At 40.0% G+C, this 25,156-nt stretch overlaps 1 protein-coding gene across 8 annotated transcripts in view; it reads right to left on the bottom strand.

The window, feature by feature from the left end:
* Positions 1-25,156, bottom strand: part of CSNK1G3 (casein kinase 1 gamma 3) — a 68,736-nt gene that overhangs the window by 27,858 nt on the left and 15,722 nt on the right. For all 8 annotated transcript variants that reach the window (XM_084833971.1, XM_084833970.1, XM_084833976.1 and 5 more), the window contains 5 exons: positions 22,068-22,493; positions 16,658-16,698; positions 11,635-11,704; positions 3,543-3,691; positions 2,372-2,606 (listed from right to left, as the gene is read on the bottom strand). In XM_084833971.1, coding sequence (XP_084690097.1) covers positions 2,372-2,606; positions 3,543-3,691; positions 11,635-11,704; positions 16,658-16,698; positions 22,068-22,245 — 673 coding nt within the window. In that variant the 5' untranslated portion in view covers positions 22,246-22,493. The remainder of the gene's footprint in view (positions 1-2,371; positions 2,607-3,542; positions 3,692-11,634; positions 11,705-16,657; positions 16,699-22,067; positions 22,494-25,156) is intronic.

Raw genomic sequence — 25,156 nt, 5'->3', positions numbered from 1 at the left:
TGACTTTGCCCTGGCGGAAAAGGTTTCTGCTCATTTAAGTTGGGGGACCCACTTTATTCCAATACCCCCTACCCATTTATGACCCTTTCCCCCACCCCAAACTACTGTTCCTTGACGGTTGGGGGACCCTCTGCAACAGAATGGAATATGGCACAGTGGGATGCAGTAGAATGGGAGATCAGTGAAAATGGAGGATACTGACTTAAGCAGGCAGAAGTGCTTTATGCCAAGGCAAAGCCACTGTTGAATACAACCCCAGAACACTGTACAGTTGAGTCCTTCTGAACTAGAGGGTTAACTTTCATCGTAGGAAGGGGGGAAAGCAAGCCATGCCTTTCATAATGCAGTCTTTCTAACAGTGGGACAGGAGGCTTTCAACCATATGAGCCTGCCTATTCACTTGAATCCTCAGAGTCCCTGCTTTGGGTGGTCTGCCTTCAGAGTTTAGGCAGGTGACAACTAGGAATAGGGCATTTTCTGTGGTGCAACTCCATCTCTGGAACAGGATCCCCGGAGACATCTGTCTGGTACATAAAACGTATCTTTTAGAAGTCAGGTAAAGACTCTATTTTCAAGGCTTTTACCCAACTGGATTTTTACTGCTGCTTGTTTTCATATGGTTTTGATCAAGATTGGTTTATTTGGGTTGGTTTTATAATTTCTTGTTTTGAGTTTTGTAACATAGGCACATACTGGTAAAGGCAGGATATAGTATTTTGAATAAGTAAATAAATAATGGAAACTGCATGCAAGGTATGTCGCAGATGCTATTAGTATTAGGGTGTACAAAACTTCATAGCAGTAACGGTTGCTTCCCCTCATTATTCCTTTGCTCTGTGCTGGAATGAAAGGAGAGGGGTAAAGATATAGCTCAAAAGAAAAGGTATACTTTGCAAGGATAGGAAGGGAAGGAGGAATCCTCAAGCACATGGAACAAGTACTTGGCATTTACATGCTAATCTTTTTTATTAGACTGGAGAAAGATAGGTAGGCAGACAAAGACAACACCAGACATTTGCTTCTCTTCCAGCGGGACTATTCTTACCCTTCACCACATGGCCATTTAACACTGACTGCCCTATGGGAGGCATTAACAGGTGCTAGTTCCTACTTGAGCAGGTTGTTTTTCTATTATTTTTGTTTTAAGTGTGTTGTTTTTGGTGTATCTATTATATGTTTGTAAGTGTTGTATGCTGCTTCAACAACTGTAGTTGAAAATTGGAATAACTGTTAAATAAATAAATAAATAAATAGCAAACTTACAATTAGTCCTTCACACCAGGTTAGTTGCCAAATGCTATTTAAGACAGTGACAAGTAAGTGTAAAAATATTAACCCACTGCATGATTCTACCCATGAGCCAGTCAGAATTCTATGACTCCAAGCTTTCATTGTTTTCCTATTTCTGATGGCTACAGAAATGTGGGGAGGGGAGGCAGAGGGATTACTAAACAGATAACAGTAAGACAAGTAAACATACCAATTTTCAATAAAGATTTTGTTCCAGACTAGCTCACATATTTTTCATCTTTGAGGACAATTTCCAACTTGGAAAAAAGGCCGATGGCCATCCACTCTCGTTCAGCTTCCAACATGTGCTTGCTGAATGAGGCTCAGATATGCAAAGTAGCTATAGTTCTCTATTACATCAAATATATTTGATATGGTTTATGGAGCTGAAACTAGTTATCCATCGATGCACTTTATCTTTCTTTCTAAATTAACTATGCACCATATTTAGGCATCTTTCCCAATCACATATTAAAGCTGCAATTTGCATAATTTTTAATTTGTAATAGATTTTTCTGATGCCATTCAACAGTTTCCAGGGCAGTTTATTAAATAATTGTTCTACTTGGGAAGCTCCAATTCTCCTTCATTACAATAGATTATGGCTATAGACATTTTGTACCAATCCCATGGTTTTGAAGTCTAAATCTTGGCCAAATTGGCAGAAGTGGGAATTATCAGGCCCTCATTACTGCTCCATAAAGCCTTTAATGTGAAGAGATGGAAGCACCGTAATATAAAAAGGCAACAACTTGACTGAAGGTGGTGCACGTGATTTGGTCTGGTCACTGATGCCAATCAAATTTCACAAAATGAAAAGATACTATCTAGTCATTTTTAAAAGGTTTTCAAAATTAAAAGGTTTTAAAAGCTGAGCACTCAATGGAGTTAATATTTTGGAACTTGACATGTAATCCTCACTGAGCATGCTTCAATAAAACAAACGAAGCATATTTAAACTACCAAACAAAAATTTTCAAGAAAAAACTCAAGTTTGCAAAAGTGATTATTAATACGCAAAGAACTGGCCACAGAAATCTAGTGAAGCTGCTAAATTTGTGTTCTAAAAAGGAATACATACCTTTTCCTAAATGTGTATTTATACTCATGTATCTAGCAGTTCCTGTAAGGCTTTTGTGTTCTCGGTACGGTATGTGCTTCTTTGTCTCTGGATCTATATATTCTTTTGCCAAACCAAAATCTATAATATGAATAATTTGTTGAGTTTTGTTTCCTGGTCGTCCTATTAAGAAGTTTTCAGGTTTTACATCTCTGTATATTAAGTTCTTTGAATGAACATATTCCATTCGAGAAATCTATTAAATAGAACAAAAAGAAAGGTGTGTGTTTTTTAACCCGAACTATAGTAACAGAACAAATAAAAGCAAGCATTCTCCGTCTTGAAGGAACATGCTTCCTCATGGGTCAAATTAAAAATGGAGGCTTTCCTCTTATTAAATCTTGCTTTAGCTCAGGGTACAAGAATAGGCGGTGTTATATGCTCAGTGAGTAAACATGGCAGGGTTTTTTTAATGCCTCTGTTAAAATAGGTAGTGCCTGGCATTCTGTGCTGTCCATAAATATTTCATATTGGGAGGACACTTTTAAGCTTTAATACCTAAGAAAAATCTAGCTGCAGTGTCAAGTGCCAGAAGCTCAGACAGGACAAGCCCAGAGAGCTTCCAGTGGTCAGGGGATGGGGTGCGAGTTGTCTGCATTGCTGTTTGGCAGTTTCTATGACTAGGAGAGGCATACCTACACACCACACAGAATTCAGCTTTTCTAGATCCAGAAGTCTACGTTTTCTATCAATGACTATACAGAATCCTCAAGATGTGGCTTTATGCCGGATCTAGGTTTTGCTTTTGATGAGTTTACTGCGATACAAAGATTTTGACTTCGATTCAGAATAACCCTTCCATGAAAAGAAGATATCCTTCCATTTGCAGAATGGCTGGTGATCCAACAGCGGCTGTCTCTCATGGATTCCCTTTTCCTTCTAAAACTACCTCCTACACTGTTCCTGAGGGTCCTCCAATCCTCCGGAGCAGATTTTCAGGGGGTGTGGGAGAATAAGTGAAAACTGTTTTCTCTGCTCATAAGATCTCTGGATTCAACCCTTTGTCTTCAAACATTTAAACTAGAAATATAGTGGAGAACAATCCTTTGATCTGCATTTACTCAAAGAATATCTAAGCTAATGTTGTACAAAAGCCCATTTAAGGAAAAAAAAAAAAAGAAACTATACTCACCAACTGTATGGCTATCATAAGAACAGTTTTCAGAGAAAAAGTCCTATCACACAAGTCAAATAAGTCTTCCAAACTAGGTCCCAGTAGTTCCAGCACCATGGCATTATACTTGCCACAAGGGCCAAAATAGTAAACCTGAGGTATTCCATCTGGGAAAGTAAAAAGTAACATTAATTTCAATAATTGCAACATAGCTGTGTTCAAATCCTTAAAGAATCTCATATATCAAGTGGAGAATACTTTAAAAACTTATCTTACACTAACATTTCCATGAGCTTTAAACTACTTATCACTATTAAGTTTCTTCTGGGAAAAACATGCCAATTTTCAGAAAAGATTTAAATCACTAAAGAATGTTTAAGTTCTTCTTTTCCATGGTAGCTTGGACCATCTTTAAAATATTGTAAACCTACGAGTATGCAGACTTAAATCATGGCTTTTTAATATGCCACTTGATAGTAATTATGCACAGTAACTTGACTGCAAAAATAATCATGCACGCACAAGCTTTATCAAGCCCAGCTTTTAAAGTGCCTCAGTTAACCTAGAAAAATTACTTGTCTACTTACCTGTTATCATGAACTCCCATTGAGATGAAATACCAAGTTAGAACATTCACTGGAATGTTCACGCTTAAACATTTACCAGAGCAAGCTAGAATTTCCAGCATTTTGTCTAAGTGCCTTGATTTAGTATTGTTTATCATCTTCTAATTGCTACAAAAGAATCAAGGTTATGCAAATTTCTAATGCTAAATTCCATGGAACACTACGGTAAGCATTTCATTTTGTATTGGAACAGCCAAGCCAACCTGAATCTAATAATACATTGCTCTAATAGAAGTGAGAGTTTTTTTAGCCCACCCTTATGTACAGACCAGATCTAAAGCTTTTACTTGCTCCAAGCCAGCTGTTCTGAAAAGTAAACTAACCCCTGGCAATTTTTTGAAACACTAGCTATGATAGCATGCTATAGGAGATCATGTATATAGTCACATTTTAGTAGTGCACAAATTCTTCAATTGATCATTCTTAGAGGTACATCAATATGATATGCCTCTGCATCTCTGTGTGTCAACATCAGTACTGTTTAAAAATCTGGGGAAAGAAATGTAAGCACAGACATACAACTTAAGTACTGTTTTTAAGTACCTATCAGATTAGGTATTGCAAGGCACAATAAACTGGACTTATCAATAGCAGATATAAAGAGCTATCATGCATCTTAACGCTAATTAACCTAGCATACTAATTTCCTTTGGGCAAAGAAATACAATACTATTTTTAAAGCTAAAAGGTCTCTCTGCACAGTTTTTAAAATCTATTTTACCTTTATTGTAAAGAAATGGAAGGGGGAATCAAAGTAGGACCATTGGTTAGGTAACACTGCAGCCTTATCCTCGAGTTACACCAGCTGGACAAAGACAGGATTGCTACTATATCCCCTATGCTGATGTAACTGCAGATTCTACTGGTGTAGTGAAGTTACGCTGTTTTTCTGAAATAGTTACCTCTTATAACCAAGCTAGACTCAACTACTATGACCAGAGACTGGGGCACGGTGGGGAAGAATGGATAGTTCCATCAGGCTACCAAAACTATTTCTATTCCAGCTTGATTTTATAAGAACTGTACGTTTTAAGATTGAGTGATTAAGCTTGCTTTTTTCCTCCTCCCTTCCCATCCCCCTTTCCTCATGTGTTATGTCTTTAGATCATAAGCCTAAAGGCAGGGCCTGACTTACCGCTGATATCTGTAAGCTCTTCTGTGAACCTTTCTGGCTAAAGAGCAGGGTAAAAATACTTTAATTAAATAAATACATTTAGTTGATGCCCCACTGGTACCCTATTATCCTTTTGTCATGGATAAGATTTGTCAGCAACGTAGCTGTTGGCACCAAATTCACCCAAGGTGACTGCCCACACACACCTCTCCCAGTCATGCTGAAGGTCAGAATTCTATTCTGCAGCCAGTCACGACTCATAACACTAGGAGTATATAAGCTACAACAGGGGAAGAGAGTTCAAAATGTTTGAGAAGCACTGATATAGCCCTTTCTGCATATCTTGATTTGAAGTGGGATCCAGCTATAAACTTACTCAACTTTACAGGACCCACTTGTAAACTATGTTTCAAGCCTTGCCTCCCCCTCTACAAAAGAAAATACAGCTGACACATCAATAGTCAACACATTTATATTTTTTTCATTTTAAAATATTAATATAGGTATGTATATAGACAGTATGTATTTTTTGAAATTAAGCATGACATAGAGGGAGCAAGCAAGTCTGTCTCTTAAAGGTATTTCACAGTAGTAGTGGTGAGCTCTTGGCCCAGCAAAAGCAAAAAGCCCCTAGAATGAAAAAAAAAAAAAACCCCTTCATTGTGCAACACAGTCAGGAACCACATCATAACCCTCAGTTTGAGAAGCACTGGGCTACATAGTCGATTATTGTCTACAGAACTACAGGCCTGGTGATGCGGAGGTAGTGAAAGGCATTTTGTCCCCAAGTCCTTCCTTTGTACAAACCAACAGCCAAGGCTAGCGACGAAGTAAGAAGGCAAACAAGTACTAGTCTTCCAAGAACCCTAAAAGGTATTCTGTTACAGAACTCCAGATGCAAAGATGAACCAGTTGAGATGAACCTCAACTTTACTTCTCCAACTCAGGCTGAAAGGAGAAAGCCCCTCACAGACAGAAAAAAGGTGAAGGCACACTGGGAATGCAGGGTGGGTGGAAAGATTACATCTCTCAAAGTAGGGCTCCTGATCACCCCTTATCCTTCCTCCCTGAGCATTCCAAGGGATGCTAGGCACGAACACATATGGCCACACAGAGTACCTTCAGCTCCCTTCCAGTAAGTGGAAAGTATGTACTGGCTTAACAAGACACTACACTACAAGCAGCAGCAACGTCTCCTCCATAGCAAACATAGGGTAAGTATGCACTGCACATGAAGAGATGCCTAGTTGACCACAAACCTCTCCAAACCCAGGTGCGCTCCCCCATGCACTGAGTAAGGTGGGGGGCAAAGCTACTTTTTCTCATTAACAAATAATTTGCTTGATGTTAGTGCTGGCCAAAGACTTATTATGTACTCTTCCATTCAGGATCAGATCCAGGATACATAGAACAAAATAAACAAACAGTAGTTGAAGACAGAGTTCCATACACTACATGGGTGTGCACTGTCTTAATATAATCAGACCCAGTAGCTGGGACCCAGTCCCAAAACAGCTACCCATTCTGCACCAGTATCACCATGTTTTTCTATTCTCCATATAGGTAGCGAGACAGCCATCCAGCACTCAGAAGGCAAGGAAGTTCCTCACTTAATGCCACACAGATCACAAGCGAAGTCTACAGCAGAAATGATCAGCAAGAAGCCAGCCATTAGTATGATGCCACATTTGTGATCATGCAGGATTCCAACACCTTTGAAAGCTGTATGCCAAAAATATAGCAGGTGCAGTGATGAGAAAAATGGCATGCTGTCCTCTGTGATGCTCTCAGAATTCACTGCATAACCAAAATTCTTCAATGAATGCTCTATTTCAGTCATGCCTCTGTTCATACAACCATGTATAGGATTCATCCCCTGCTCTCTTCCCAAGGAGAGACCATAGCTCAGTGATAGACAGCATGTTATCCCTGCCATCTCCCGTTAAAAGGATGAGGTAGCAGGTGATGGCAAACACCTCTGCTACTCACAGTAGACAATGCTGGATAGAATTTTAATCTTTTAATCTTTTTAACTGTTATGGTTTAAGTTGTTTTTAATCATTTACAATGTCTTTGTTATGATTTTTGTTTTCTGAATTTCTGTAAACCGCCTTGGCTGGTTCCAGAAAGGCGGCATAGGAATGCAATAAATAAAAATATTGTCATATAGTCTGAACTGGTAAAAGGCAGCTTCCTATGTTTACTGCTATTTTATTTATTCATTAAAAAGGTTTATAAACCACGTTTTAAGGTAAACATTCCCTAAAAGGTGGTGCATAGCAATATGTAAACCTACAAAACATAATAAAACAATGGTAACAATGGTAAGAATAAAAGATCAAATTAGCAAGACCAGACAGCATCATATACACAACAGCACCCAATAAAGTCCTAACTTTATATACCAAGGTAATTATATGCCAAGGTAAATAGGTCTTTTAATGCGAAGAGAAAACTCTCTGGAAAAGACCCTGATGCTGGGAAAGACTGAAGGCAAAAGGAGAAGGGGACGGCAGAGGATGAGATGGCTAGATAGCATCACCGATGCAATGAATATGAACTTGAGCACACTCCGGGAGAGAGCGCAGGACAGGAAGGCCTGGCGTGCTATGGTCCATGGGGTCACGAAGAGTCGGACACGACTGAATGACTGAACAACAACAACAAATAGGTCTTTAGGGTCTGCTTAGAGGCCCATAATGATAGGCCTGGTGGATATCAATGGGAACAAAGTTCCACAAGCAGGGGATCACTTCTGAGAAAGCCCTATCCTTCATGTCTGGGGAGAGGTAACAAGAGGGGTGCCGCAGGGCTCAGTCCTGGGCCCAGTGCTCTTCAACATTTTTATTAATGACTTGGAGGAGGAGATGCAGGGAATGCTGATCAAATTTACATATCACACAGAATTGGGCAGAATAGCTAATACCTTGGAAGACAGAAACAGAATTCAAAGTGATCTTGATAGACTGGAGCACTGGGCAGAAAACAACAGAATGACATTTAATAGGGATAAAAGCCAAGTTCTGCACCTCAGAAAAGGAAATCAAATGCACAGTTACAAAATGGGGGATATTTGGCTCAACAATACTACAAGCAAGAAGGATCTTGGAATTGTTGTCGATCACAAGCTGAATATGAGCCAACAATGTGATGTGGCTGCAAAAAGGGCAAATGCTCTTTTGGGCTGCATTAATAGAAGTATAGCTTCCAAATCCCGTGAAGTGCTAGTTCCCCTCTACTCAGCACTGGTTAGGCCTCATCTGGAGTACTGTGTCCAGTTCTGGGCACCACACTTTAAGAAGGATGCAGACAAACTGGAGAGGGTTCAGAGGAGTGCAACGAAGATGATCAGGGGACTGGAAACAAAGCCCTGTGAGGAGTGACTGACAGAACTGGGCATGTTTAGCCTTGAGAAGAGAAGACCGAAGGGAGATAGGATAGCGCTCTTCAAGTACCCGAAAGGCTGTCACAGAGAGGAAGGCCAGGATCTCTTCTCGATCATCTCAGAGTGCAGGACACGGAATAATGGGCTCAAGTTACAGGAAGCCAGATTCCAGCTGAACATCAGGAAAAAACCTCCTGACTGTTAGAGCAATATGATAATGGAACCAATTGCCTAGGGAGGTAGTGGGCTCTCCCACACTGGAGCCATTCAAGATGAGGCTGGACAGCCATCTGTCAGGGATGGTTTGACTTAGATTCCTGCATTGAGCAGGGGGTTGGACTTGATGGTCTTATAGGCGCTTTCCAACCCTACTATTCTATGATTCTATGTCCTCCGGCCTAATTGCCGTTACAGCCAAGCACACAAGTACGGCTTCCAATGCTGATCTCTGAGTACATACAGGTTGGTAGGGGTGAAGATGATCCTTCGAAGTTACTTGAAGATTATCCTTGGAGTAACTTGGACCCAACTGTTTAGGGCTTTAAAACCTAATATCATCACTTCAAACTGGGCCCATGAACACAATGGCAACCAGTGCGGCTGGCACAATATGGTTTCACATCGTCTGACCACTTAGCACCTACCAGTAGTCATGCAGCTGCATTTAGTACCACTGAAGTACTAAATGATGGATTCTCCACCATGACACTAAACGAGGGCTAAAACAGATAAGCATCTGTCTTGTCTAGTTAAGGGGGTGTACCAATACCTCAATTTCCCCCTGGAGACTAACCCCATGGTTTAGCACCTTCTTATGTATTTGACCAATACTGTAAAGTATGAAAGAAGAGCTTGTTAACATATTACAAGCATTACAAACATATTACAGGCCATCCCAACAGAGACCAACTCAGAGAACTAGATACCATGAGCCAAGCAGGACCAAAGACTTAAAACCTCTCACAGTCCACCAAAGCCAAGGGAAACCTGAATTCAGCCTAGATGCCTTCCACTTCAGCTACCTGCCCATTGTTTGCATGCTGCGGGCACCCTGAGATTATGAAAACCATCCAGAAGATCCTTAGCTACAAAAGACTGCTGCTCCTGCACGCCTCCTGACTGGACTACATACATAGGTCCATGCTGCATGTATTATAGCTAGGATGAAATGGAAGTGAAAAAAGAGGCCAAATATCTTGTACTGCCATGACTGAAAATATGGTAGTATTTTCACAACAGATGAATAACCAGATTTGGTTAACAGATAAATCCAGTAACTCCAACTAATTGGAAAAACTGTCCATATACCTAAGTGAAATCCATCTACATAAGATGAATAGGAACAAATAACATTCATAATACTAATAAGCTGAATACCATCTCCAAGATACTTTTGGCATGTAAATTTGTTTTGCTGTCAGAATTGTCATCCAGTTTTTTATTCACAGAACTACAGTCTAGACATCATAATTAATACAGTGGAAAACACAATGTACAACTATGCCCTTTTATAGAACTTCACTATAGTGGTTCAAACTCAGGTAGCCCACAATTATGCAACTCCTCTACAATCAATGCCAACCAAGGCAGTCAGTTGCAATAGGCATCTGCCTTACTTACAGCAACAGTAGCACAGAAGAAGTCATAAGAAGTGGATTCATCATGTTTACAAGCTACCTAACTCATGAAGTGTTTACCCTGTATGAAGAATGTTAACCCGAACTGTGTTACATGTCAAACATCTAATCTACTGCCATTTTGAGCAGAAAGACAGACTAGAAACTCATTTTTCATAACTACTATGACATCTCAGGTTTTGGAGAACATGAAACATAAGCAAGCAGAATACAGAATCTACATAATACCTCCATGTGTATGTGTTCATACTTTTTCACATGTAAAGCAGCACCTTGAAATTTTGATGTAATCAAATCCCCTGCAATTTTTCACTGGACTATAATTAAAGATACAAAAGAGTAAACAATACTGAAAGAAATGAAAAGAGGTTTGGTGAGGCACAGATGAAGACATAGGTTTTGTGAGGCAAAGAGGTTTTGTGAGGCATAGATATCATAAATAAATATGAAGGAAAGAAAGAAAGAAACAATGCCTTTTGCTCCAATCCACATTGGAAATATTGAAGTTCTGGCTTATCTTCTTTATTTAAGCGGATTCCATATACATTTTGAGTTTCAAACTTTACAGAGGCAATTCTCAGTTTCTCTGTTGTTTCTAAATGGAAACATGTTCACCTTCCAATTGTATCCAAGGTAACAAGTTATTAATTCCCTGAACAGGAGTACTATCCAAGTTTATTAAAAGTTGCTGTGCAACACCTTGTCCCATGATTATGATTTCCATAATGCTAGATATGAGACACACATGTAATATAGCCCATAAAGTTTGAATACATCTCTGCTGATGACCAAAAACTGAAGCATCTTCTGTGATCAGCAGCTGTCTAATCAAGTTGTACTGCAGTTTGGTCTTTGTACTATACTTTGATACTACTCACATAGGGCCAACAACTACACATTGCAGCCACGTGCAGTGGAAGCCCAACAGCTCCTTCTCTATTGCAAAGCAGCCTAGGAATGCAATGTGAGAAAGGAGGTGCTTAACTTTCCCCTGGCAGCTGTTTGAAAAAGTGTCTTCTGAACACCCTCACAAAGTAAACACAGATGTCAAACACTGGCAGGAGTAGAAGCAATTTTGTGGATTCTTTCTATAGAGAATGGGTCATCAGGTTGATGTTACATGCAGCTGCAGTGAAATGTGCAATTTTGCCCTTAATCTTTGACAAGCAATTGTGATCATTAATATGTACTAAAGACATTAAACATACGAATGTCTGGTAAAACACACAAATACTCCAATTAATTAGCATTTACATACCAATTAATTATGTGTTACTATGCACCAATATATAAGCTTGTTTCTTTATAATAATTCACATTCTGCTACAACTTCCTAAATTATACTTACCTCCAGATCCTAATTGCTTGTAGAATCTGTATTCCAAGTGTAGCTGTGGTGCTCTTGACTTCATTGGCTCCTGAAGAGACCAAGATTTTAAATTATGAAACCTAAGATTTCACTGAAGCGCTTACATTAATACGATACTAATACAAATTAAGATAATTATACCTGCGTATATAATTAGTATAGGACTCCGAGAAGCCTCTCCAATTTTTACATGCTTTCCTTCCCAGACATTTTTCATCCCTGACGCTGTTTATTGTAATAGTACAAGATTGATAATTCAATTATTTTTACAACTCCTTTTATTTGTACTCCATATTACATACAGAACTGTCCATTTCAAAACTGCTCTTTCATAAAGAGTTCTCTCACATTTGGGAGAGTGAGACACATATAAGTACAAGAAGGAAGCATTAGGATTCCAAAGATAGGATTAAATTAGCTAGAATGTCAAGAAGAGTCATAATTTAGTGAACAGTGAAAGAACACAAGCCAGTATAAGGCAGGAAAAGCATACGGGCATGCATTTGCTGCTCTAGTATCTGCCCCAAGTGATATAACCCCTATTTGCTGTTAAAGTGATCCTTCTCCAAGACACACAACTGTTTGTGCATCCTGCAACTTAAGAGCCTCCGATACATGCTTAAATAAATGTAGTATAGATAATATTTCGGCCTGAACTCTGAAACAGGTAAAGGAAACAGTTCAGAGAGGTACACAGTGACGTGAAACGGAAAATATCCTTGCCTTTATTTTTCTGCATAAAATGTTCTGTTTCATAAGTTCAGTAGTAACAAAGAATGGATGCCAATTGCAAATACAGCATTAGGAAAGCTTGGCAGTTTAAAAGTTAAAGATGAGTAGTTGTCAGCATATCATGCACAGTTCTTTGGGCTGCTAAAATGCATTAGCAACAGTTTTCTGCACCTTTGTTTTTTCTTAAATTTAAACAATTTAAGGGAAGTATATGCTATTGTCTTTGAATTTTTACAAGCATTCTCATAAATTGTTTACATAATATAACATTTAAATCACATCAAGTGTCCATTAATTTTTCCCTCGGGACAAAAGATTAACATGGGGCACTTTTTTTTAGCTTTGTTGTTAACCAAATACAAGTAAAATAAACTTACTTAATTAGATCACTCTCTAGGCCTTCCCAACCTGATGCCCTCCAGCCATGTTGGACTTCAACTCCCAACAGCCTCAGCCAGCATGACCAATAGTAAGTATGCTGGGGATTGCAGTCCAAAACATCTGGAGAGCACCAGATTGGGGAAGGCTGCTCTAGGGCATCAGAAAAATTTCCTGTTCAAATTACCCTAATTTGCATAGGAAATTTTTCCTTTTCAAAATTTTCCAGAAAACCCTCTTCACTAGAAGCACAGCTCCCCTCATCTTTCCAGAACCTCTGGCAGTCCATATTTTCACATCATACCACTTCAGAAAAGGCAGTAGCGGGAGAGTAAGGATTTTACTTTCATGGTGCAATTCCCCAGATCCTCTCCCAAAGCCCATATCAAGAAAGACTGGGTAAAAGGAATGTGTGCCTATGTTTCTCCCTCTATTAACAAGAAGATAAAGATCTCCATGCCCAAAATCCAAGGCCTTAGGTAATACCACCAGAATAACACTGCTGGAATATCAAGAAGGCCAAACAGTTCAAAAAAGTTTCTGAGGGAGGGATCATAGGAAACCAAAAAACTTTGGAAGATATAAACCAATACTACAATGGAGGGAGCACACAGTACTTCAGTGAACTCCTGGGACTCATGGCTGAACTACAAGACTCACTAGGAAAGGTCACACAGAAGCTCACACCACATTGGCAAATGCTTCTATCTCCTATAAAGGCTTGCATCGCACTGTAAAAAACCACAGGCTGAAAAAACCAAAAACCTCCTCCATTCCTGACCACAAACCTGATAAAAAAAGCAGTTCTTGCTCAGATCTAGCAGAAATATAAACAACTATGTAACACTGAATGGGGAAAATAAGATTGCTCCATATTATTCACTGGTAAAAGGACTGACTAGCAACTTTATCCCTAAAACTAGTAATCTCACCATTACTCAACTGGCACAATGAAGCACAAGAATGCCTTCTCCTAGTGGAAATTACTGTGGGTCTCTAGGTTTATAGCAATGGAAGAAGGATAGTGCTACTTCACAGCTTTAGCACAGCACTGCAGGGGGCTGGAATTCTAGAAACACCTGAGGAAGGGGAAGCTAAAAGCAATGGTTCAATACTACGTAACTTCAAAAACATCCTTAAATCTTTTCAGAGCAGGAAAAATAAACCAGGACAAATTATAGATATGATCATACTAATAAAGTGACAAAAATTACTCTACGGGTCCTCCTTGTAATATGAGTGGCATGATGTTTTCTTAAAATCATTCTCTAGTTGCTGGTAATGGCACTTCCAGTGCAATCTATATATGTCTACTCAGAAGTACATACCGTATCATTGGTGTGATTGGCACAATCACTGTAGACTAAACATGTGTAAGCCGCAGCACATGCCAGGTGTGGATTTGCATGATCACCCACCCCGCCATGGCTTGTGGAGGGAAACAACCCTCAAATAACCTATGAGCTGTTGTTGGGTTGAGGGTTGTTTCAGCCTCAAACAAGCCATGCCGCCTGGGTTCAGATGATAAGACAAGCTGCAGCAGGATGAGTGGTTATGCAAAGTGCACTCAGCATGCACCATGGCTTAAGCAAGCCGCTGTGGCTTGTTTAGCCTATGATGATCATGCGAACCAAGTCATTGAGTGCAATCGTCCTTATACCCAAGTAAATGTGCACATGGCTGATTGCAGCCTTAAGGCCGGGGGGGCTGGAGAGAGCTAGAAGCAGTGATATTATTCCTGTAAAAAGATTTTGTCACTAGTATGCTATGATAATGAATGGAGAAGATTGTGCATGTGTTTCTGAAGACAAAGACAACTACCCAGAGAATCTGTTTAGATATGATCTATATAATATCAGGGAGTTTATTTTTTGGTATTTATCATCAGGGTACTATGTGCCATTTCCTGTAGGCAAGCAACAGGGTGCGAAAATTTGTACTGTTGCTGCATCTCACTGCCAGAAACTGCTTGGAGAAATGTTGGTGCCTTTGGGAAGCTGCCAATACTTCAGTGTTGAACCAACCATCTGAGCAGTAGTGGGGAGCTTGAAAATATTAATGCTATTCAGATTAACAAAAAACTTTGATGAAGTTTAATTAAATTAATTCAAATCATAAAATTATATCCAACTCATGTCATCACTTTGTGAACTAACAATACCTAAATATGAAAGATTTCAACAACAGAAACATCTAAAATATTTCTTTATCATTTATAAACATTTATTAATCAGATACCATATATAATATTTCCATTCATTACAAAAGGGAACCAATCATATATTATGATCTTGCTACACCAAGATAGTTACTGGTAGGTAACAGGTTTGTCAGATAAAGCAGGAAATATCAATAAAACCCTATCAGGTTTTCAGAAAGAAGTTTCAACCCTTGAGATGAGATCCAGTTATGTAAAGCTTACATTTGCAAAGTAACAAGCCAGAATATTAAAAGAAATTATCTGATCAAAGAGCAGAGGCAAATATCTATCTAGAAAGGTGAGTCATACTTTTAGACTTCCAAGTTTTTTGTTTTTTTAAAAAAATAGTTTAACTATGGTTATCTTGAGCAATCAATAACTTTACCCTTTGGCTATAGCTGTACTGTGGAAAAGCTGAAAATAGCCCCCACAGTAGGAATTTACACCTTTTAGTGCAACAGAAACAGACAACTACTGGATATTATCCAGAACAAGCAAAATGCTCTGCCTGCCCCCCAACCTGGAAAGACTTTTCTGTGGATTTGTATCCAACTATGGCTGTTTCTCAAGCTTTGCTACCCAAGACACCATATATTTTTCTGGGTTAAAACTGGAGAAACACTAGTCTTAAAATGAAAAGAATGCACATGCATACACACGGACACCCACTACATATACAGAGAGAGGGAGAGAGGTGTGTGTATATAAATGCACACACTTGCATCCTTCTTACAAGTCAATAGCCCAATTAGCATTGCTTCTCAACATCCACTTTCCTCTTCATCCAGTGAGTCATGGTTCAAGGATGCCTTTGCATTTTCTGGACACTTAAAAGACTCCCCGACAACTGTAGCGCAGGTTGTGTCAGAGTGTCCCAGTGCATATTTACTCACTTTCCTGGGATTATGTCTCTACCTATATATTGGCAGAGATGGGGAGGGTAATAATGGCTGCATGAACAGAATGAGGGATGGCATGAAGTTCAATTTCTCAAGGATCACTTCAGCCCCTCTCATGGCACATCACTGTGCCCCAGAACATAATTTGGGAAACTATACAGTGCAAGGGGATGCAATAAAAAAATCGAGCAAACATTTTCCCCATTATATTTGTACAATTATCACGCTATCAAAGATGGAGCACGGTAGTGCTATGAAAGCATAATGGGTAAGTCACTCCAGAAGAAAAAATGCTAACCTTAAAATAAAATAAATGTATCTCATCCTTATTAACAGTTAAGATATTCAGATTTGAAGCTTGAAAATATATTGCTTACAGAATTGTTCCATGAAGTCAACCATTTATTTGATGCAGTCAGCACATCTAGGTACACAAGCTGTCAGTGTTCTTTAATGGGATCTGATCATGTGATATATCCAGGACTGTAATTTGGGGAGAGAGGGTGTTTTGTTGGGGGGTGCAATACTAGCAGCTTTCAAGATTTTGTAGGACCCAGACCGGGGGAAGGGTGTGATGGATATTGAAGTGAGAGGAGGGAAGTTATCCCCACTCATACCACTGAAATACTATAATATGGTAAACAGTGCAATTCCACAACCCTGGTAAGAGTGGTATGTTTGAACATGTTAAGCAACTCTTTTATTCTAAATAAACAGAACTTGTTAAAAGCAAACATTAAGTTTATGAAAATCTAGGAGTTTGTATTTCAAATATCAACTAGTGCCAACTTACCAGCTTAATTGCCACATATTCATTTGTATATAGATTTTTTCCTTAAAAGATAAAAGACAAGAATGTCAGACTTTATGCCTTTGTGTTCCAAGAAAAAACGTTATTACCATAAAAAGCTGATGAAACTGTGCAGTGCTAGTTTACCTCAATAAATGGATTCTATTTATCAAACTGTCAATGAAAAACAACATTTAATGAGTGCGGTAGCAAACTGTACTGGAACTGAAGTAAAGAAACCTCAGCAGTTAAGCAAAACTTATGTCAAGTAGCTGGCAGGTTAACACTTTTTTACCTTGATCTATTTGTTCATCTTATTATTTCAATATTTGAAATGTATCATTATTTTAAAACGCATAGCCTCCTTTAGCCTCTACCACAGCAGCTAATAATTCAGCACACACAAAACCACACCACGCTTACAATTATTAACAAACCTAAGAACACTGGTTTGGATCCTCACTTTCATTCTGTGACTGGAACAGTGTTCCTGAAATGGGGTTTTCCCACCTCCCTCTTCCCTCTGTAGACACCTGTGGCCTCTGAAACTCTGTTCTGGATTGGGAACCCTTAGAAATGGTATGGGGGCTGCAGATGGATGGAAAGTTGGTGAAAATTGCCTCCCTCTTACATCAGTAATGGAGCACCCTAGGATCCAAGCCATAATGAGTAGATAATCAATGTCTGTATTTTGTTAATACATCATTAACTATTCAAGCTTTTGAGCCATGTAAAAAATAAGACAGTCATAGGAAGCTTAACTGATTATTCTGAACCCCCAATTTTTACTCTAATTCACTTAATGTTTCAGTCAACAATTAGAACTACTCAAAATAGTATGCAAGCACATAACATTCTAAGCAACCCTAAATATGTGTAATGCTTACAATTTTAAACTATAACTCTCTTAAAATAAAACCATACTTAAAGCTTTTCATCACAATCCATATCAATTCAGCGTAATGTAAGTTTCTCTTAATAAGAACTCGGAGCTAATGAAGAGCTTTATGTTAACTTGAAGTACTTTAATTTCTAAAACTAAAATTAATTTCAACATTCCTAAGTAGATCAGTAGCATTTAACTTTGACAGCAAATTGTCAGAAATGAGTGTCCTGTCCAATAAATATTTTTTTTGTTTAATGTTAAAACATTAGAACTATTGAAGTTTGGCCATTTCTTCCTTCTGCATTTGCACTTGTTATATTTATATTCTGTAGCTGCCTTGAGATTTTTTTTTTTAGGAAGGCAGGATACACATTTTTAACACATACAAAATTAAAAAAGAAACACCTCCCGCCAGCCCCCAAAGTGACACCACTCCCAGTGTTACTTACCTAGAAAAAAAGAACAAGGACTTAGAGCAGCAGAGGACAACAAATGGGAGGGGAAACAGCACAATGGGAAAGGCGAGGTAACAAGGGGATTCCAGCCGAGAACGCTACTGTATTTGTTCGTCCATCACCTGCCCCACGTGGTACAGGCAATAGACAAGCAAAGCTGGCAGTGTACTTGGTCATTGCTTTCAGTAAGTCCTAGAAGCGACAGCCAAGTACAATTTGCTCATCCCTCAGTCTACCCACACAGGGCAGGAGAGGAACAAGTGAAGCTCCTGGCGCTTTCAGGAACCCTTGGAAGCACTGACCAAGTGCACTCCATTTGTTCTTTGCTCCCCGAGTGGAGGTGAAGGACAAGCTATGTCAGCGGCACACTCAACCCACACTTTCAGGAGGCAGCTAAGTTCCAACCACAGGGTTCAGCCAGCTCCTGGAAGCACCAACAGAGTGTGTTCCATTCATCCCTCACCCTCCCTGAATGGGGAAGGTGAGGAGGAGGAGGCCCTGCCCCCTGATGTCATCTAGTCCCTGGAACCAATCTGATTCCCCACCCATGATTTAAAGCCAAAGAAGTTGGTGGACATAACTACATCTTCTGGTAGCCAATTCCATAGTTTAACTATGCCTTTTGAAGAAGTACTTCCTCTTAATGGTCATGAATCTCTTTTTCTCCTCCATAGTGAATGTAGAAACCAAGCAGACTGCTGGACAGAGCACTCTTTCCCTCCCTTCAGCAGCTTCTTGCTATTCTATGCTGGGCATGGCGGAGGCAAAGTACTGCCCTCCCAGTCTCACACAGAAACCAAAGGGGCATGGATGGTGAATACCCCCTGCCCCCGGATAACCAAGCCTGCCAATGTTTTTATTTGCCTTTTTAAAAGAGTCCCTCCTCTGCCAGGCTGAAGAGTAAAAAGCAAGCTAGTACCTTTTGTAGACTTATTGACAAGGCTGTACAAGATACTGTTTTACATTTGATGGAATGACTGTCAGTTTGGAAGTTTGGTAAGGATAGCTGCTGACAAAAATTCAGAAAGACACGATAGGCAGACACTGGTCTGGTTCACACAACCACAACAGCCCATTGTGGGTTAATTTACCCTTGAGGAGCTGTGGCGCATGCCAACCACTACTATGAATATGCAACCCCCGACAGAAGGTTGTCATGTCATGCAAACATGGCCAGCAGGGGATATTTGAGGGTTAAACAACCCTCAAATAATCCTACAACATAATGGTGACCAGCATATGACACAGCTCCTCGAGCATAAATTAACCCATGATGCACTGTCGTGTCATCCAAACCAGGTCTCTATAGGCATGCAGATAGCACATGTGCTTTTATCCAGCACATTACAGAATACCATTTTATAAAATGTGTTCATTTCTTCCTTTAAAAGAAATTAACTTTAAGATTACATGAATGAAAATAATTTCAGCAGAATGAAAAAGGCATAATAGTGAGACAAGTCTCGCCAATTACAAAGGAAAATATGAAATTAATGAAATTTGTTTAAAAAAATGTTCCAGAGCAATAGTGCAGTATAGCATATTGAGTGTTGGACTTGTATTGGAAGAGCTTAAGCTCAAATCTATACTGAACAATGGAACTCATCAGGTAACCTTTGGCTTGTCACTCTCTCTCAGCCTCACTATTTTCTGGAAGTTGTTATAAAGGTAAACTGACATAAACCTAATTGAGTCACCTCAAGTTCTCTGGAGAAAGAGTACGATGCAAATGTGATAGTATTCTAATAAGAGAATGGAACATTGGACACTTGAAAGTGAAGGTTCCTTCTGGTTTGTTGTGAAGGAGGTATGGTTAGCTCCCCATGAAAAGGCAGGGATCACATAATGTAGATGTTTGCATTATGCTCAATGCCAAGATGCTCTTCCCTAGTTCCATCCCGTAACCAAACTTTAGACACAGTATAACCTGAGCAGTCTTACACAGCAGATAGAAAAATCTTCTGTCCCACCGAGAGAGTGCAACAGAAGTTGGAATGTGGCATTAAGGTAAGAGAATAGTCCTATAGTGGTCTATGCAATTCAGCAACTTGTGAACAGGGTGTGATTTTGATGCCTCCTTCACACCAAACCAGAAGGAACCTTACAATAAGTGCCCAATAATTTATTTTCTGTTTGGTGTGAGGATGCATTGAACAATGGGATGCCTAACCTAAATACTAGGGTGGGAACTAAAGTGGATGAGACTATAAGAGAAGTAGAACATCCTGTAGCACCCACCTCCCAAAGGTTGCCTCTGTGGAGGCAAAAGTGTCCTATCTGTAAGATCTGGTGAAGGTGTTTCAAACAGGCCATGTGGCAGCCCTACAGATTTCCATGAGGGCAATCCTTAATGAAAAACATTGATTCAAATTGGTTGTAGAAAAAGGCATGCTAAAATTGTGCCTCCCAACACAGCATCTCATTTTGGCACAAAAAAAGCTGGAATTGGGCAAAAATCACTAGCCCAGCTTCCCACTTGAAAATGTTTCTATTGTGCCCAAGGAGCTCCTGACATGGTCCACAGAGGTTTTCTAAGTTTGGAAGGGCCAAATGGCAGCTGAGGCTGGCATGGATGGATTCAGAAACAAGCTCTAACTGATGGTTCCAATGGCAGCAATAGCTGGCTTGGGCGGGCTCCAACAAAGACTCTGATTGGTGTCTTGAGCTAGTTTGGGTAGGCTCTGGAGAAATCTGAGCAGTGTCTCTAATCTGTATTGGGAAAGCCCTGACAGCAGCCAGCAAGTAAGGGCTCTGGGACGGTCTCTGATAAGAGCTAAAAGGTGGAAGGAAGCATGCTCAGGGTACTCTCAGTAAGAATCCCAGGAGCAGCTTGTGCAGAGCATTGTTTACTTCAGACCACACATTTTTTCACACTACATAAAGAGTGGTTTTTCTTTCACCAATTTAGGAGTAGTTTGCTTTCCATTAGAGCCACAACACAGCAAGGAGGAAATGGAAGGTGAATGGGAAGCCAACAGAAGAGACTTAAACAAAAACAAAAAAAACAGGTATGAGAAAAGTGAAGAAATATGCTAGGTAAAGATATTATCAGAGACTGAAGCAAAAGTAAGAGGCTTTGTCCTGGGCGAAAGGTAACAAACTATCAGCACTGATCCCTGCCTTTTTAAAATGATAGTGGGAGTTAACCCATCGTTGGATACTTTCTCACACCGCACCTTTCTGCTAATAATTTAGAAAATATAGCAATTAACCAACATTTAGCACGGCTACTGGGCTTGTTTTGACAAAGATCCTGCCTTAATAAGCTATCATTTATTAAGCTGGGAATGACCATTGGGGCTGCACTCTCCCCCACGTACTGACCTTGGTGCTTCTATTGTAGTTTGCTTAAACCACAATTTCCCCATTGCATCTGAAATGGGGAACTGCAGTTTAATGTTGATTTTCTAACTAGGACCTGAAACCAGGATACATAATTTCATAATCTAGTTAGTAAACAGATACTAACTAAACCACAGTTCCCTATTTCAGACATAAAGGCAAACTGTGGTTTAAAGAAACTACAACAGAAGTGCTAAAGTCGATGCACAAGAGATGGAGGGAAGGAGCAACTTTGATGCTCGTTCCTAGCTTAATAAACTGGGGGGGGGGGGTGTTTCCATGTGAGGATCATTAACTCCAAATCTACTAAATAAACATGTTACCCGACAAGGGCTTCATAGCAAAAAGTCTGAATGGCATTTCTATTCCTGGGACTCAACACAAATCAAGACCAACCACTACTGGTTAATCAAAGTACTCTACCTCACACACAAGGAGTCAGCCTGTAACTGTACACTCCCAGATCACTGTCCCAACCACAACTCAGGTACGAGCTCATTCATGCGACCTATTACATTTAATTGCTATACTATTTTCTGGTATGTCTGCAATCAAAGTCTACTGTCCCTAGACTAAGCTCACATGTTTACACTACTAGTAAGTTCCAACTCTGTATCACAGTCCAACTGAACTGTTAAACTACAAGGTTTTGATACAACTAGCCATCACAATATACATTTCTACATATACACTGGCATGTACATCATAACTTAGATGAAGAAAGTCTTACCTAATCGTAGCTCCCCAAAATTACCACATCCAATTTTTTTCCCAACTCTGAAATTAGGTCCAACCATTAACACTCCAGAGTTTGAAGAGCCGCTGCCTCGCGGATTGTGACTTGATCGTCCACCAGGCCTTGCCATTCTATCATCCGGTTTGTCCTTGTCTTTCTTTTTGCTATCCATATCAAGTTTATGGTACTCCACTTTGAATTTCTTTCCCCAATCAAGACAGGCAAACTCAAACAGGGTAAAGTAGAAATGGAAACATCACTAGTTAAGTGCTCCAGCTAGTTACTGTGAGTCAGGAAGCTGCTGCAGGCAGTCACTGTTTGTATATTCATCCCATTCGCAAAGTATTTTCCCTTGGTAGTTGACAGAGAGAAATATTTCAGATCTTCTATTAGCACCATTTACTGGTATTTAAAGTGTTTCTGTAACAAGAACAACAGTTTATTAAACAAACATGGTGAGTACAAAGTTATATATGCTACTGGGTAGTACAGGTGTATATTACAACTAACAATTAAAAGCTTTTTACGAATTATTTATTACTTTAACAATAAACTCATAGAATACCATAGTCTTGTATGTATATTTTTAATTGTACCACAGTTGTACCTGAACATTACAATACCTGCAAAGGAAAATATCCAGGCTGATCCATCAATTAACTATTCTTTGGAGTACCCCAATATATACAAGTCGCTCTTTCCTTCAAAATACATTCAAAGATTTGCTGAGCTCCCCATTAATGCAAATCAACGCACTAAGATATTTGCTGATTTCTAAAGACAGAATCCAAACTAAGTTCCACTTGCCAGATGAGACTTTCTTCTCCTCTCCTTCCCCTCCCGCCGCCCGGCAGCCCCCAATGCTCCAGAACAGACTTTGAGGAAACGCAGGGGACTACAGGAGAGAGGGAGAAAGCACCGTCACCCCATTCTGCTGACAGAAGCCGTTCCATCAGGTCAAAGACCTACAGCAGCATCCAACAGGGGCACTGAACAGATGCCTCAACACCGGCATGTGCGTGGCCTGTAGTACACATAGCCACAATGTCATGCTTCCCGGGGCAAGTCCCATAACCAGCGAAAACACTTGTTTCTGGAAGGGACGCAGCCTGACCCTTCTGGAAATGAGCATTTTTGCTGGTTGCTGGGCTTGCACCCAGAAGTGCAACATTGCAGCCGTGCGTGATATGGGCCGCACACGTGCTGGAGACACAGTCAGCACCCCTATTGGATGCTGCCCTCTATTTGATTCCACACCAAGTAAAAATGCTACCCACCAACACGTGCCAACAGCAGTTTTTAAGGTTCTTCAGACAAAGTTGCAAAAAATGTGGCAGCTAAAAGAATTTATTCAGTAATAGAGCTATCAGATGTTACAGTATATACAAATGTTTATAAACAAGCTATATTTCACATAACATACATTAATACATTTTCATGAACTGGCAAGAACACAGCTTCAATACTTGCATCAACATGCAACAAATAACCAATGCCCACCTCTATTCAAATTTGTGCACAGTTTTAGGGTACTATGACATTTTAAATTTAAAATTAATTTGGGCTACTGGAGTTTATAATTTTAGTTTTTTTGTTTTAGCTATACCAGTTGATGTTCACATTACAAAGTCTTCTGAGTATACACACTCTACAGAACAAAATATATAAAAAATCCACATAATTCTAACACAAAAAACACACTGTCAACTGACCAATCAAATGTTACCAAACAGTGGGCAAATATTTAAAGCACTGATTTATTACAATAGTAAACACAGAACAGCTTCATGCTAACTACAGATTAACTGTCTTCTATGATTCCTGAGTTCCAACCCTCCAGAGGTTTAACAGAGCACCATGTGAGATTGCATAGAAATCCTCCTCCACACAGCAAATGCAATGGACTCAGTAGCAGTCTTGACTTCCAGGTACCCGTAAATTGTGTAGACCTGGTTCACACATGATGCCAGTTCATGAGTTAAACAAGGCATTAATTGGCAGGGCTGCATGGGAGTGAGCAAGCACACTGCCACCTGCCTGCTCATCACTTCCGCTTTGCATCAGCTTGCTGAAACGTCTCGTTCCTGGATTGTTAGTCATGACGTCTGAACCCCAGAGACAGCCTCATATGTTTCATCTTGAGCCTTGTTTTCTTGTACAGAAATACCAGCAATTATAGTACATGGCTAGTAGAAGAAACTGTCATGTGGATTAACTGGAAGAGAGAGGGCAGAACCTTTCTGATGAGAACTGTAGGATGTTGTTGTTGTTCAGTCGTTCAGTCGTGTCCGACTCTTCGTGACCCCATGGACCATAGCACGCCAGGCCTTCCTGTCCTGCGCTCTCTCCCGGAGCGTGCTCAAGTCCATATTCATTGCATCAGTGATGCTATCTAGCCATCTCATCCTCTGCCATCCCCTTCTCCTTTTGCCTTCAGTCTTTCCCAGCATCAGGGTCTTTTCCAGGGAGTTTTCTCTTTGCATTAGGTGGCCAAAATATTGGAGCTTCAGCTTCATTATCTGTCCTTCCAATGAGCGGTCAGGGTTGATTTCCTTTAGGATGGACTGATTTGACCTCCTTGCAGTCCAGGGGACTCGTAAGAGTCTTCTCCAGCACCACACTTCGAAAGCATCAATTCTTCGGCGCTCAGCCTTCCTTATAGTCCAGCTCTCACAGCCATACATTACTACTGGGAAAACCATAGCTTTGATTAGACGGACCTTTGTCGGCAAGGTGATGTCTCTGCTTCTTACTATGCTGTCTAGGTTTGCCATAGCTTTCCTCCCAAGGAGCAAGCGTCTTTTAATTTCATGGCTACAGTCACCGTCTGCGGTGATCTTGGAGCCCAAGAAAGTAAAATCTGTCACTGCTTCCATTTCTTCCCCTTCTATATGCCAGGAAGTGATGGGGCCAGATGCCATGATCTTAGTTTTTTTAATGTTGAGTTTCAAACCAGCTTTTGCACTCTCCTCTTTCACCCTCAACAAGAGGCTCTTTAGATCCTCTTCGCTTTCTGCCATTAGGGTGGTATCGTCTGCATATTGGAGGTTGTTGATAATTCTCCCAGCAATCTTAATTCCAAC

Source organism: Heloderma suspectum, chromosome 2 (assembly GCF_057233095.1).
Source record: "Heloderma suspectum isolate Gila_16-S chromosome 2, 16-S_ref, whole genome shotgun sequence".
Taxonomy (NCBI): domain Eukaryota; kingdom Metazoa; phylum Chordata; class Lepidosauria; order Squamata; family Helodermatidae; genus Heloderma; species Heloderma suspectum.
The sequence above is the reverse complement of the archived record's forward strand: the minus strand, read 5'-3'. Positions and strand labels throughout refer to the sequence as shown.